This window comes from Dama dama, chromosome 18, assembly GCF_033118175.1.
Source record: "Dama dama isolate Ldn47 chromosome 18, ASM3311817v1, whole genome shotgun sequence".
In the NCBI taxonomy this organism is placed as follows: domain Eukaryota; kingdom Metazoa; phylum Chordata; class Mammalia; order Artiodactyla; family Cervidae; genus Dama; species Dama dama.
The window spans coordinates 29,982,013-29,994,877 of NC_083698.1; the positions used below are offsets into that span (position 1 = coordinate 29,982,013).

General features: G+C 34.9%; 1 protein-coding gene across 8 annotated transcripts in view; it reads left to right on the plus strand.

Annotated features, from left to right (window-relative positions):
* KLHL7 (kelch like family member 7) overlaps nt 1-12,865 on the plus strand; it is a 59,498-nt gene that overhangs the window by 18,717 nt on the left and 27,916 nt on the right. For all 8 annotated transcript variants that reach the window (XM_061165060.1, XM_061165062.1, XM_061165066.1 and 5 more), the window contains 5 exons: nt 1,438-1,540; nt 2,431-2,524; nt 2,797-2,921; nt 6,240-6,415; nt 8,434-8,608. In XM_061165060.1, the coding sequence (XP_061021043.1) occupies nt 1,438-1,540; nt 2,431-2,524; nt 2,797-2,921; nt 6,240-6,415; nt 8,434-8,608 (673 nt within the window). The remainder of the gene's footprint in view (nt 1-1,437; nt 1,541-2,430; nt 2,525-2,796; nt 2,922-6,239; nt 6,416-8,433; nt 8,609-12,865) is intronic.

Consider the following 12,865-nt stretch of genomic DNA (forward strand, 5'->3'; position numbering starts at 1 on the left):
TCTTCCCAAACCAGGGATCAAACTCTGGTCTTCCACATTTGCAGGCAGTTTCTTTACTGTCTGAGCCACCAGGGAAGCCCCTTTAAAAAAAAAAAAAAGAGTCCTTAAGTAAGCTGTAAGAATGACATGTTCATTTCTTAGCTTGCTAAGAACCCATTTTTAGGGCTCTAAAAAAAATGGGACCCATTTTTTTCTCATTCTAAGTGTTACTATTTTATTTGGGATTTTATTCATGGAATAGTAATGTAGGAAATAGTGATTTATCTATCAGAAACTATATCAGTAGTTTTAGTAAAATACCTAAATTTGCAAAATGTCATATCTTCTGAGCTATTGGGCCATTATTTAAATTTGTGAGTACTATTACTCTGAAAATATTATTTGCCTCGTATTCCCAGTGCCTAAGAGAGTGCTTTACATTTTTTTTTTTTCCTGAGCCAAATCTATACATTATATCTTTAACTTCATTAAGAAATTGAAATTTTATTTGATAAACATTTCTTTTTTCTTGAAATTCATCTTTAAGTAAGTAAAGTAAATCTTAAACTTTAATGTTCCCCATTTTTCTAACACTTTAAGTATACAATGTAGATTTGTCTTCTTTCAGTAACCTACAGTGACACATTTGTCCTTGGTTAGATATCACAATTTAAAAGTGGCTGCTATCCAGGTCTTATCAGAAGTGCATATTAGAGAAGTGTTATTTAAGGAAAGAGTGCTAAATGGACACTGGGTTCATCTACTCTATGTTCTGAATTGTTCCAGTTTCGGGTTAGGTCTATGAAGGCAACTTTCTTGGAAAATGCAGTGTGTACTCTACATTTTTATCAAGGAGAGTTTTTTATTTATTTATTTATTTTTAAAAATATTTTATTTATATGTATTTTTATTTATTTGGCTGTGCTGGGTCTTAGTTGCAGCATGTGGGATCTAGTTCCCTGACTGGGGATCGAACCTGGGCCTCCTGCATTGGGAGCACAGAGTCTTAGCCACTGGGCCACCAGAGAAGTCCCAAGGAGAGTTTTCTTAAAAGCAGATTGCATTATTTGAAAAACCACACTGTCTTTGTTTGAAAAAGGACATTGTCATTTACTGTCCCCGTAAAATCTCACCATGATAAACATCTTAGAATTAGTGTCAGATAAAAAAAAAATTGGTTTCCCCCAAAGGTTAGTACTTTTTTTCTGATTTTAAAGATTTTTTTTTATCCTGACTGTTGGGAGCTTTAGTGCCAGATTTTGATACACCAAACTCATGACAGCAACTCTGTAAGTCTTTCGTAAATAGATTTTACATTATAAACAAGATCTGTGCTGGGAAAATATTGGATTTAAATGGAAAATAGAGATAAAGCATTTGGTCAGCACCTGTTTTTTTCCTTTGCCTAGCCATTCCCATTGAGCCCTTTTTAATTGCATTTATTTCTCTCTTGATTAGAAAACACTGTGTGATGTGATCCTTATGGTCCAGGAAAGGAAGATACCTGCTCATCGTGTTGTCCTTGCTGCAGCCAGTCATTTTTTTAACTTAATGTTCACAAGTAAGTATCTGAGGATAAAACATAATATTTTTTCTGTAAGATTTAGGTGAGGTCTAAATGAAAATATGCCATTTTCATATTTAACATGCCAGTTTTAAAAGCACTTAAGACCATAGAACAGTGAAGAGATTGAAAAGAGGTCATGGTGATGATTGCTCGAAGGAGAGCAATCCTTTTGTTAGCCCTAAAGGGCCCTAAGTGTTTTTTAATGAATATACAGCTTCTAGTTGAATACTGGGTTTTTTTCTTAATCTCAGATTAAAAGACAAAGGAGCAGATAAGTCTTATGGCATTTTATCTAGCAAGTTAAATGAAATATAACATACTAGAAAAAACCATATTTTGGAGTTAAGAATTGGGTCCAAGTCCTGGTTCTTCTACTTAGTACTGCTTATGAGCTTGATCGAGTTATATAATATATCAGCCTCAAGTTTTCTCTTTAATGCCCTGGCTACCTACCAGGGTTTTGGGGAAGAATGAGAGCCTTGCTGTTGAAAGCTGACTATGTATATTTAATTGTCATTGTTTTTATAGGTCTCTTCCAACTATATCAGAGGCATTTTCCCCATAGCAATTTAAGAGAATGCTACCAAATTAATTTAGGAGTTGGGGAAATACTAAATCGAGATTTATGTCTTTCTGTTTACTTGGCTTTTTTTTTTTTTTAAGTACACTAATTGAGTAATATTTTAAGGCACATCTCAAGTATGGAGAATTAATTTGCATTTATTATAGGGGAGTGCTGGGTGGGCTTTCTAGGGTATTTTCTTTCAGAGAGGTGTCTGTCATGCTATTTTTCTCTAACGTTTAATACAGTCGAGAATGATCTGGTTCTTCAGTTAGACTCATGGAAGTACTCATGCCATTTATGTTTCTTCTCTTTGTATTAGCTAACATGATTGAATCAAAGTCCTTTGAAGTGGAACTCAAAGATGCCGAACCTGACATTATTGAACAACTTGTGGAATTTGCTTATACAGCTAGGTAAGTTAAGGATCATTTCTGCTGTGGAGAAGGAAGGTCAGGATCTGCCATGCAAAGTATTATTGTAACAAATTGGTATGCTCCACATTCTTCAAAATGAAAAACTATAAGGGTGGTAGGGGTGGGGTTTGAGGAGCTTATGCTATACTACTTCAAAGGCTGAAAATCTTAATTTTTTGTTTAATTTTAGGGGCCAGTAGGATACATTTTACAGCGGCATTATTTAAATAATAAATGGTAGGAAATTAATATTCATTTCACCTTATTTACAGAATTTCTGTGAATAGCAACAATGTTCAGTCCTTGCTAGATGCAGCAAACCAGTACCAGATTGAACCTGTGAAGAAAATGTGTGTTGATTTTTTGAAAGAACAAGTTGATGCTTCAAACTGTCTTGGTAAGAAATGAGATTCCTATTAAAAAAAAAAACCTGTAATTTGTATTTTAATAAAGAGAAAAGGCATGGTTATAAGTATCCTCATTTAATCTTCTTTTTTCCTTATTTAATCTTGGGATGTTCACTAAAAAATTTTCCAGTAATATATTTTAAGAGGAGGTTAGGGAGATGCTTATTAACCTCAGCAGAAACAAGCCATAAAATACTGTATCAGCATTTTCCAAAATAAAAAATAACCTCAGCAATGATTTTTTGTGTGTAAGAAGAGGTGCAAGGATTTACTTTAGAAATGCCAGAATGATTCAGTGTTAAAAAAATAAACATAATTTACTACGCTGACATGCTATACTTATATAAAAATACTTAAAGCCATAGCAAAAGATGCTGAAGGCACTTTTGTATTTCAGTACTCATTCCTATTTTTATAAAAACTCTTAAACTAGAAATAAAATAGTTAACCTATATGTGTCTGAAACCGATAGCAAATGTTCTTTGCATGGAAACATGCTAGTGTTCAATTTTGTGCTGAAGGTTTCCATCCGTGCAGTCAGTCAAGAAAAAATACAGTAACAGTAACAATAGAAGTTTCCTTATCTGGCATAATCAGAACAGTAGTTAGTTGGCTAATTTAAATTTCATTAATGTAGTAAGTGGTTAAAGAAGGTTTTATCAATTGTAAAGGTTTTAGTGTAATATAAATATAGCAATCTGCTACTGTTTGATGCTAAGCCCAACTCTATAAATACTGATTTTACCTAAATCTGTCTTACCTAAGTCACACCAATAAAATATCATCTGATTTTTTATTCTTAATTTCCTTAAAACAAATTGATAACTCAGCAAGAAGCTGATGACAGAATCCTTCTAGAATTTTGCAGTGTTTTCTCAGATTTTATCAATTGTCTTGGTCATGCTTGATTTAAGCTATTTCAAGACTGTCTTAAACCTTAGAATTAGTCTTCACAGAAACAACTACTTTTCACATTCATATTTTATTGATCCACATGACATTTTTTTTTTCTTTTCTCTCTTTTTTTTTTTTTTTCATTTTTTTATTAGTTGGGGGCTAACCACTTCACAGCATTTCAGTGGGTTTTGTCATACATTGACATGAATCAGCCATAGAGTTACACGTATTCCCCATCCCGATCCCCCTTCCCACCTCCCTCTCCACCCGATTCCTCTGGGTCTTCCCAGTGCACCAGGCCCGAGCACCTGTCTCATGCATCCCACCTGGGCTGGTGCTCTGTTTCACCCTAGATAATATACATGCTGTTCTTTTGAAATATCCCACCCTCACCTTCTCCCACAGAGTTCAAAAGTCTGTTCTGTACTTCTGTGTCTCTTTTTCTGTTTTGCATATAGGGTTATCGTTACCATCTTTCTAAATTCCATATATATGTGTTAGTATGCTGTAATGTTCTTTATCTTTCTGGCTTACTTCACTCTGTATAATGGGCTCCAGTTTCGTCCATCTCATTAGAACTGATTCAAATGAATTCTTTTTAACGGCTGAGTAATATTCCATGGTGTATATGTACCACAGCTTCCTTATCCAGTCATCTGCTGATGGGCATCTAGGTTGCTTCCTTGTCCTGGCTATTATAAACAGTGCTGCGATGAACATTGGGGTGCATGTGTCTCTTTCAGATCTGGTTTCCTCAGTGTGTATGCCCAGAAGTGGGATTGCTGGGTCATATGGCCGTTCTATTTCCAGTTTTTTAAGAAATCTCCACACTGTTCTCCATAGCGGCTGTACTAGTTTGCATTCCCACCAACAGTGTAAGAGGGTTCCCTTTTCTCCACACCCTCTCCAGCATTTATTGCTTGTAGACTTTTGGATAGCAGCCATCTTGATTGGTGTGTAATGGTACCTCATTGTGGTTTTGATTTGCATTTCTCTAATAATGAGTGATGTTGAGCATCTTTTCATGTGTTTGTTAGCCATCTGTATGTCTTCTTTGGAGAAATGTCTGTTTAGTTCTTTGGCCCATTTTTTGATTGGGTCATTTATTTTTCTGGAATTGAGCTTCAGCAGTTGCTTGTATATTTTTGAGATTAATCCTTTGTCTGTTTCTTCATTTGCTATTATTTTCTCCCAATCTGAGGGCTGTCTTTTCACCTTACTTATAGTTTCCTTTGTAGTGCAAAAGCTTTTAAGTTTCATTAGGTCCCATTTGTTTAGTTTTGCTTTTATTTCCAATATTCTGGGAGGTGGGTCATAGAGGATCTTGCTGTGATTTATGTCGGAGAGTGTTTTGCCTATGTTCTCCTCTAGGAGTTTTATAGTTTCTGGTCTTACATTTAGATCTTTAATCCATTTTGAGTTTATTTTTTGTGTATGGTGTTAGAAAGTGTTCTAGTTTACAAGTGGTTGACCAGTTTTCCCAGCACCACTTGTTAAAGAGGTTGTCTTTTTTCCATTGTATATCCTTGCCTCCTTGGTCGAAGATAAGGTGTCCATAGGTTCGTGGATTTATCTCTGGGCTTTCTATTCTGTTCCACTGATCTATATTTCTGTCTTTGCGCCAGTACCATACTGTCTTGATGACTGTGGCTTTGTAGTAGAGTCTGAAGTCAGGCAGGTTGATTCCTCCAGTTCCATTCTTCTTTCCCACATGACATTTTATTTGGTCACATAATCACCACAAATTCAGCTGCCAGAAATTAACTAACTAATAAATACTGGTTTTTGGTGAAAGTATCATTTCCCTACTGGGAGCCTAGACATTCATATGTAGCTGACTGCTCACCATGAGTACATAGCATGCCATGTTATTCGTTAGTATATTCCCCTCCTTCTTTCTCTCCCCTATGCTCCCTTTTTTCACAACCCTTAAAAATATTCTTAGCTGCTGACCCTACAGCTAGAGGTGAGTGATTTGGCTCATGACAGTACTTTGCAGATTCCTGATACAGAACATTAATAATAATTAATTACATTGAAGATAATTTAAAAAAATCTTAAGTGGAGATCTGTCAACTGTCCCTAAAGTAATCCAAATATTTAGCAACCCTAATTGAAGTCATATTAGAATTTTTAAAAAGTAGAACATTATAAGCTTATTTTAAAATTTATTTGCAAGAGAAAATGCTTTACTTATAGCCAAGAAAAGTTTGAAAAAACATTGAAGATGGTCTGTCCTACCAAGTACCAAATTCAGCTACATATAAGGTAGTCTCATTCTGGCATAACAATAGACAAATCAATGGAAAAGACTTATGAAATTTATTATCTCATTTTCCTAGAGTCAATTACTGTATCTTCACTGTTTTTTTTAAGGTATTTTGGTTCATTTATTTTCTTTCTATCTTCAGGTATAAGTGTACTAGCGGAGTGTCTAGACTGTCCTGAATTGAAAGCAACTGCAGATGACTTTATTCATCAGCATTTTACTGAAGTTTATAAAACTGATGAATTTCTACAACTTGATGTCAAGCGAGTTACACATCTCCTCAACCAGGACACTCTGACTGTGAGAGCAGAGGATCAGGTAACTAAATTGCCTTCCCACATTATTCTTAGTAAAAATGCTCCTATGGATTTCTTACACTTCATTTTTGGATACATGACAAAGAAAAGAATCGTATTAGGAGAGATGGTATTTACACTAAATAGAGTATTCCAAATTCTGTTTCATAGGAAAAATAAGTTTTGGATGCTCCTAGGGGCTGGCGATTTGAGAGACTGCTTGTAGAGATGCTACTGGGTAGACAAAACAGTGCTTCCCCCCAGTGTTGCCCACATCCTAATCCCTGGAACCTGGGAATATGTCACCTTACATGGCAGTTGAGACTCTGCAGATTTGGTTAAGGATCTTGAGAGGAGGAGATTATTGGGTGGGTCCAGTGTAATCAAAAGCATCCTTAAATATGGAAGAGGGATACAGAAGAGTCAGTGTCAGTGATGTGATGTGATGTGAGGTAGAATTGGCCGGCCATTGCTAGCTTTGAAGATGGAGGAGGGACCACAGCCCAAGAAGACAGATGGCTGCTGGATGTTAGAAAAGTCAAGAAAACGGTTTCTCCTCTAGGCCTTCAGGCAGCCTTGATGACACCTTGATTTTTGCCCAGGGTGTGACCCACTTTGGACTGTGATCGCCAGAACTGTCAGATAAACTGTCAGAGGTGTAAGCTGGGTGCAGGCGTTGGGAGCTAGATGGGGTAACACTTTAATATGCAGACATTTAATTAATCTATTTTCAGTTCCCCATCCTTCTCTGTAATTTAAGTCAAAAAGTTTGTGATAATGTATTATATAATGGAAATCAGTGATACCATGTTGATAGCACATACCATGAATATAATGAGGCTGGCATGTCGTCTCTGTCTTCCTCCCAAAAAAACTACAGCCCCAGCCTAATCATGAGATAACCTAGATTGAGGGACAAACCTAGACTGAGGGACAGTCTATAAAATACCTGATTAGAACTCACAACTGTCAAAAATCGTCAAAAACAAGGAAGGTCTGAGAATCTGTCATAGTCTAGAAGAGCCTAAGGTGGTATAATGGCTAAATGTAATGTATCTTCTTTGGAATTGAGGAACAGAAAAAGAAAATTAGACAAGCTAAAGGATTTTTTTTAAAGTATGGACCTTAATGTAGCAACATTTATTTGTTAGTTATGATGAGAATTTTATACTAATGTACCAGTTAACATCTAAGTGTAAGGTATATGGGAACTCTCTTTCCAACTTTTCTATAAATAAAAAACTATCCTAATAAAGAACTTATTTAAAAATAAAAGGCTAATTCCTATAAAAAATTGATCCATGGGGAAATTAAATTTAGGCCTTATTAATACGACCTAAAAGTGTGTGGTATATGAAATAATAGATTTTTTTCAATGTGTTTAAACTAGTGATTTGTAGATCAGATTATGTTAATAAACTTGGCACTGTTTTGGTACAGTTAAATGAATTATTTTATTTTAGAAAGCAATTCTTACATAAATACTCTAATTTACTTTTATAAATATAGAATTTTTATATCATAAAGTTTGTGGAAAGCACATAGGTCTATCAGTTCATAATTCAGGAATATTAGATTGTAACAAAATCTTAGATGACCTTCATATCTCTTGGGATAGAAGGCCACTGAGGAAATAACCCATTTTCCTGGTACCATATAAGCAAATATTGAAACTAGTATTGATCAATAGATTTTTTTCAGTGGGAAATGTATATCATATCTCCTTGCAAAACAGAAGTTACATTTTGTTTAAAAGCAATTTAAAAATCTGTATTCAACATCATCTTTATCGTTATACATTATGCTGTAGTAATAAGTTCTATAAAGCATATTACCTAGAAGAATCACTAGAGCATTGTGTAAACTGTTCTGAAGTAAAGATATGGGCATTTGGGGATGAAAACAAGTATCTGAATAAGATATTGGGGGTAAGCAGTTATGTCTTAATGAGATTCTTTCTCTTCACTATGAGAGTAAACATAGGTAATTGGAAGTACTGCTACCATCTAAAAATTTACCATGCTGTTTTTCTCCCCTTAGGTTTATGACGCTGCAGTAAGGTGGTTGAAATATGATGAACCTAATCGCCAGCCTTTTATGGTTGACATCCTTGCTAAAGTCAGGTTTCCTCTTATCTCAAAGAATTTCTTAAGTAAAACAGTACAAGCTGAACCACTTATTCAAGACAATCCTGAATGCCTTAAGATGGTGATAAGTAAGTTTCCTTAATATCCATTTATAACCTGATCATGTTGCCAGTTTCTCATGGACTTAAAACCCTTCAGACTGGATCAGATGGGGCAGCCACGGAGAAACACTTGAGACTTAGCCCTTCTGTATAGTTAATCTATTGGGATTCTCGGCTGTCTATCTGGAAGGAACTTAGCCTCATCCCTTATTCTATAGGAACACCTGTGATAGAAGGTAAAAAATTAGACTTTGTTTCCTTTCATGTACAGCAATTTTCATTTTATGTGTTTTATTTCCTTTTTAAAATAATTGAGCCAAGTAGTGTACTGTGATCACATTTTCTTTTTTGAAGAAAAATGTTGGTTTGTTGCACCTGAAGCACATTTTTTGCCACATTCTTTTTTGATTCACTTAATTTTTCTTAACTTTTAGACTTGAGTTCCAACCCCTCTGTAAAATGCCAGTTAATAAGATTGTACTATTAAACAATCTGTTGCTTTTCTTTCTTTGGCAACACTGTTCATAGAGCCTTCTTTCTGCCTGTTCCAGTATGAAGTGTTTGCACTGTAGGTGTAAACTTAAAGCACAGTTCTTGTCCTGGGACTTCTCTGCCATCCTGGGATGTTCTTTCACTCCTTTCCTAAGTTAGATTCACTATTTTCCTTAAACCCAGGTCTTCCCCTTCCTAAATTCTGTTTGATTGAACATATCCTTAAAAGTTTCCTGAGAAAGAGTATATGATCAGTAAATATTTGGAAATTTGACAAATCACATCTTTATTTTATCACAAAATGTTGAAGGATAGTTAAACTGGCTATAGAGTTAATGTTGAAAATGATTTCTAGTTAGAATTTTGAAGGAATTTTCCATTGTTTACTAGCCTCCAGTATTACTTTTGAGAAATCTGATGCCCAGTTTATTTAGTACGCCTCCTTGTAAACATGTAACATTTTATTTTATTTTAATCCCTGGTGTTTTGACGGTTCACAGTAATGTACCTTGGTTTTCATCTTTTAGTTATCACACTGGCTTCTCTATCTATTCAGCCACAGATTTCTCAGTTCTTTATTGCTGGTATTGTGATTCTTTAGGGATTGAGTCTGTAATCTTTTCTTGTCTCTCCTATCCATCTTTGTCTTTGCTATTTTCTTGGAAATAGCCTTAATTTTTCTTTTAGCACTTTTATTTCAGTTATTTTTTATTTCTGTGAGTTTTATTCTCTTCTTATTTCATGGCTATAATATCTTATTCCAAAGTAGCATTATAATGCCTTTAATGTTTTCTTATCTTGCCTGCATTTCCTGTATTGCCTTCTTTTTTCTTTCTTTTTTTTTCTGTATTGCCTTTGTTTTGGTTTTGTTTTTTCTGTTTTTATTGTTGAAAACAAATATTTCATATCATCTGTGAACCATAAGAGTGTGTTATTATAAAATTGATAATACTATATATGTGATTGGTCTTCTCATTTATTGGGCTAAACTGTAGGATAATCAGGATAGCCAGACAGTTTTTAAATTGGGGACCCCCAGAGGTCATTAATCTTTCCCTGGTGGCTCAGACGGTAAAGCGTCTGCCTACAGTACGGGAGACCCGGATTCGATCCCTGGGTCAAGAAGGTCCTCCGGAGAAGGAAATGGCAACCCACTCCAGTACCCTTGCCTGGAAAATCCCATGGACGGAGGAGCGTGGTAGGCTACAGTCCATGGGGTCACAAAGAGTTGGACATGACTGAGTGACTTCAGAGGTCATTATCTGTAGTTATTTTCTCAGGCAGTTGGGTTAGAGGCATTTGGGAACTGAATGGGGGAACATTTTGACTTGAAGGCTTTCACTTAATCCCTGTTTTCAGTTTTACACCCTTTTCTGTGTGATTTTCTGAATCTGGACATCTCTGATTCAGAATCTCTGAAAACCAACCCTTCTGTCTCCTGTAGTGGGAAAAACATAGTTATCTGACTACAGTAGGGAAAGGAGACCTGGCAATTCAGCGGTCATTTATTTTAGAATTTTAGAGTTCTCTTGATTTCATCCCCACTGTCTCATACCTACCTCTTTGGGGGTACTCTGTATCATTCCAGGGTTCTGCAGGATCATTTGGCTTGTTTCTCATTGGTGTCTCTTGCCATAACTATTCAGGTTTAACATTCTGTCTGCTAGCTGTCTTCATTAACTGTTAACAGGAGTTGCAGATCTTCTAGCATTATCAGAGGTAGAGTTTGTTTGCTTCTTCTTTGCTTGTTTTTGGAGAGTGGCTTTCAAGAGAGAGGAAGGAAAGCGTCTTGAAATGGAAAGTCTAATCTCAAGTTATTTTTGTATTGATAAATCTTAATCAATCTTTTATATCCAGGTTTAGAAATATGTTTGGAAGGGTCTTTCTTGGTCCAAGATTTTTTTTTTAATTTCCTAAATTTTCCTTTTGTGCATTTGTGGATTTTTTTTTTAAATTTCTAAACCTTATATGCAACTGAGATTGATTTCATATGAAATAATCTCATGCCACCCAGAATAATTAAGAACCTAGCTTTATTTTCCCTCCTAAATGTTTGGCAAGATTCTAACCCAGTATTATTGTTGAATGATTCATCTTTGCATTGCAGGCAGATTCTTTACCATCTGAGCCACCGGGGAAGCCCTTAATTATTGTTGTACTTCATTTAAATTGTCATGTGTCCCTAAAGAACTTGTAATTTTCTTTTTTTACATTCTATATTTCTTAAAAATTTTTCAGATATTTTTGTTGTTGCTATTGTGATTGTATTTTTTTCTTTAGTCATTATTGATCTTTTAAAAAAAAAATTTCAGTGAATTTCTTTTTTCTAGGGAAATAATTCATGATCTGCAAATAATGATTTTAGTTTTTGCCCTTAATATTTATATTTTTTTCTTTTGTTATATTGCATAATTGCATTGAATAAGTTTTTAATTGAACAGTGTTCAATTAACTGTGGTGGTGATAAACATTAGCCTTGTCTTTCCCTTACTCTGATGGGAATACCTTTAGTTCTCACCTAGAGCCATGGACCTGGCTTTTGACATTAGTTGGGTACATGTGTTGGGGTATGTAGGTAGATATGAGTGGAGTAGGTAGGAGATGTTTATAATTAAGAAATTAATTTTGTTTTCCTGAATTTTAAACTTATTTCTAGTGGATACTGATAAAAGTTACTTCTTTTTTTCTGAGAGTTTGAGGATTTTGACAAATATTGCTATAGTGCTATTTTAAAATTTAGTATGTGTATTTAAGCTGTACCTAAAGCTATAAAGAATAATGCAAACACTAAATGTTTTTTGTTCTGTATTTGTGTGTTTTTTTTTTAACTTTTCAAATGGGACTTAATTTTTTTAATAGTATTTAAATTTATCCATATTTGTCAATCTCTTTGCACACCATTTCTTCTTGTATCTTAGATCTTCTCCCCATATTCCTGAAGAGCATCCTTTATAAAGTTCATACATTTACAGTCTGATTTTAAATTGTTTCAGTTGTTGGTTATATAAAAATATATATTTTTTCTTTTACTCTATTCTTAAAGGTGAACTGGGCATATAATTCTAGGTTGAATATATTTTCTCTCAATACTTTGAAGATATTTCACCCCACCTCCATCGTTACTATTGATGTCTCCTGTCAGTGCAGTTGTCATTCTTTGTAGATAGTGTGAATTTTTTGCCTGTGTCTTTTTAAAAGGGTTTCTGTTGGTTTTGATGTTTAGCATCAAATATGGCTGGGCATTTGTTGGTGTTTATCCTGCTCAGTGTTTGTTCACTTTCCCTAGTCTGAGGAATCCATGTTTTTCATCAGGTTTGGAAAATCCTCAGCCATTTTCTCTTCCAATAGTGTCAACTTCCTCAGGAATTTTAATTAAAAAGATGTTGTCAGTTCTCCACTCCATAATATCTAAGCTTTTCGTTGCACTTGGGGTGATTTCTTCAAATCTGTATTCCAGTTCACTATTTCTTCTTCATCTGTTTCTTCTATTTTTGGCTACGCTGTGTCTTCATTGCTGTGTGCAGGCTTTCTGTAGGTGTGATGAGTGAGGACTACTCTAGTTGCAACACATGGGCTTCTCATTGTGGTGGCATCTCATTGCAGAGCACAGGCTTTAGGCACTCATCCAAGTATTAAATAGTATCACTTTCCCTTGATTTGGAAGTAAAGTAAAATTTCTGTTAGACTTATCACATGGCTACTAGTTAATAATATTATGGTTTTAGGGTAAGTTGACCCAATACTATCCCCTAGTTTGGGAAAGTATTATGATATATCCATACAGTGGAATGC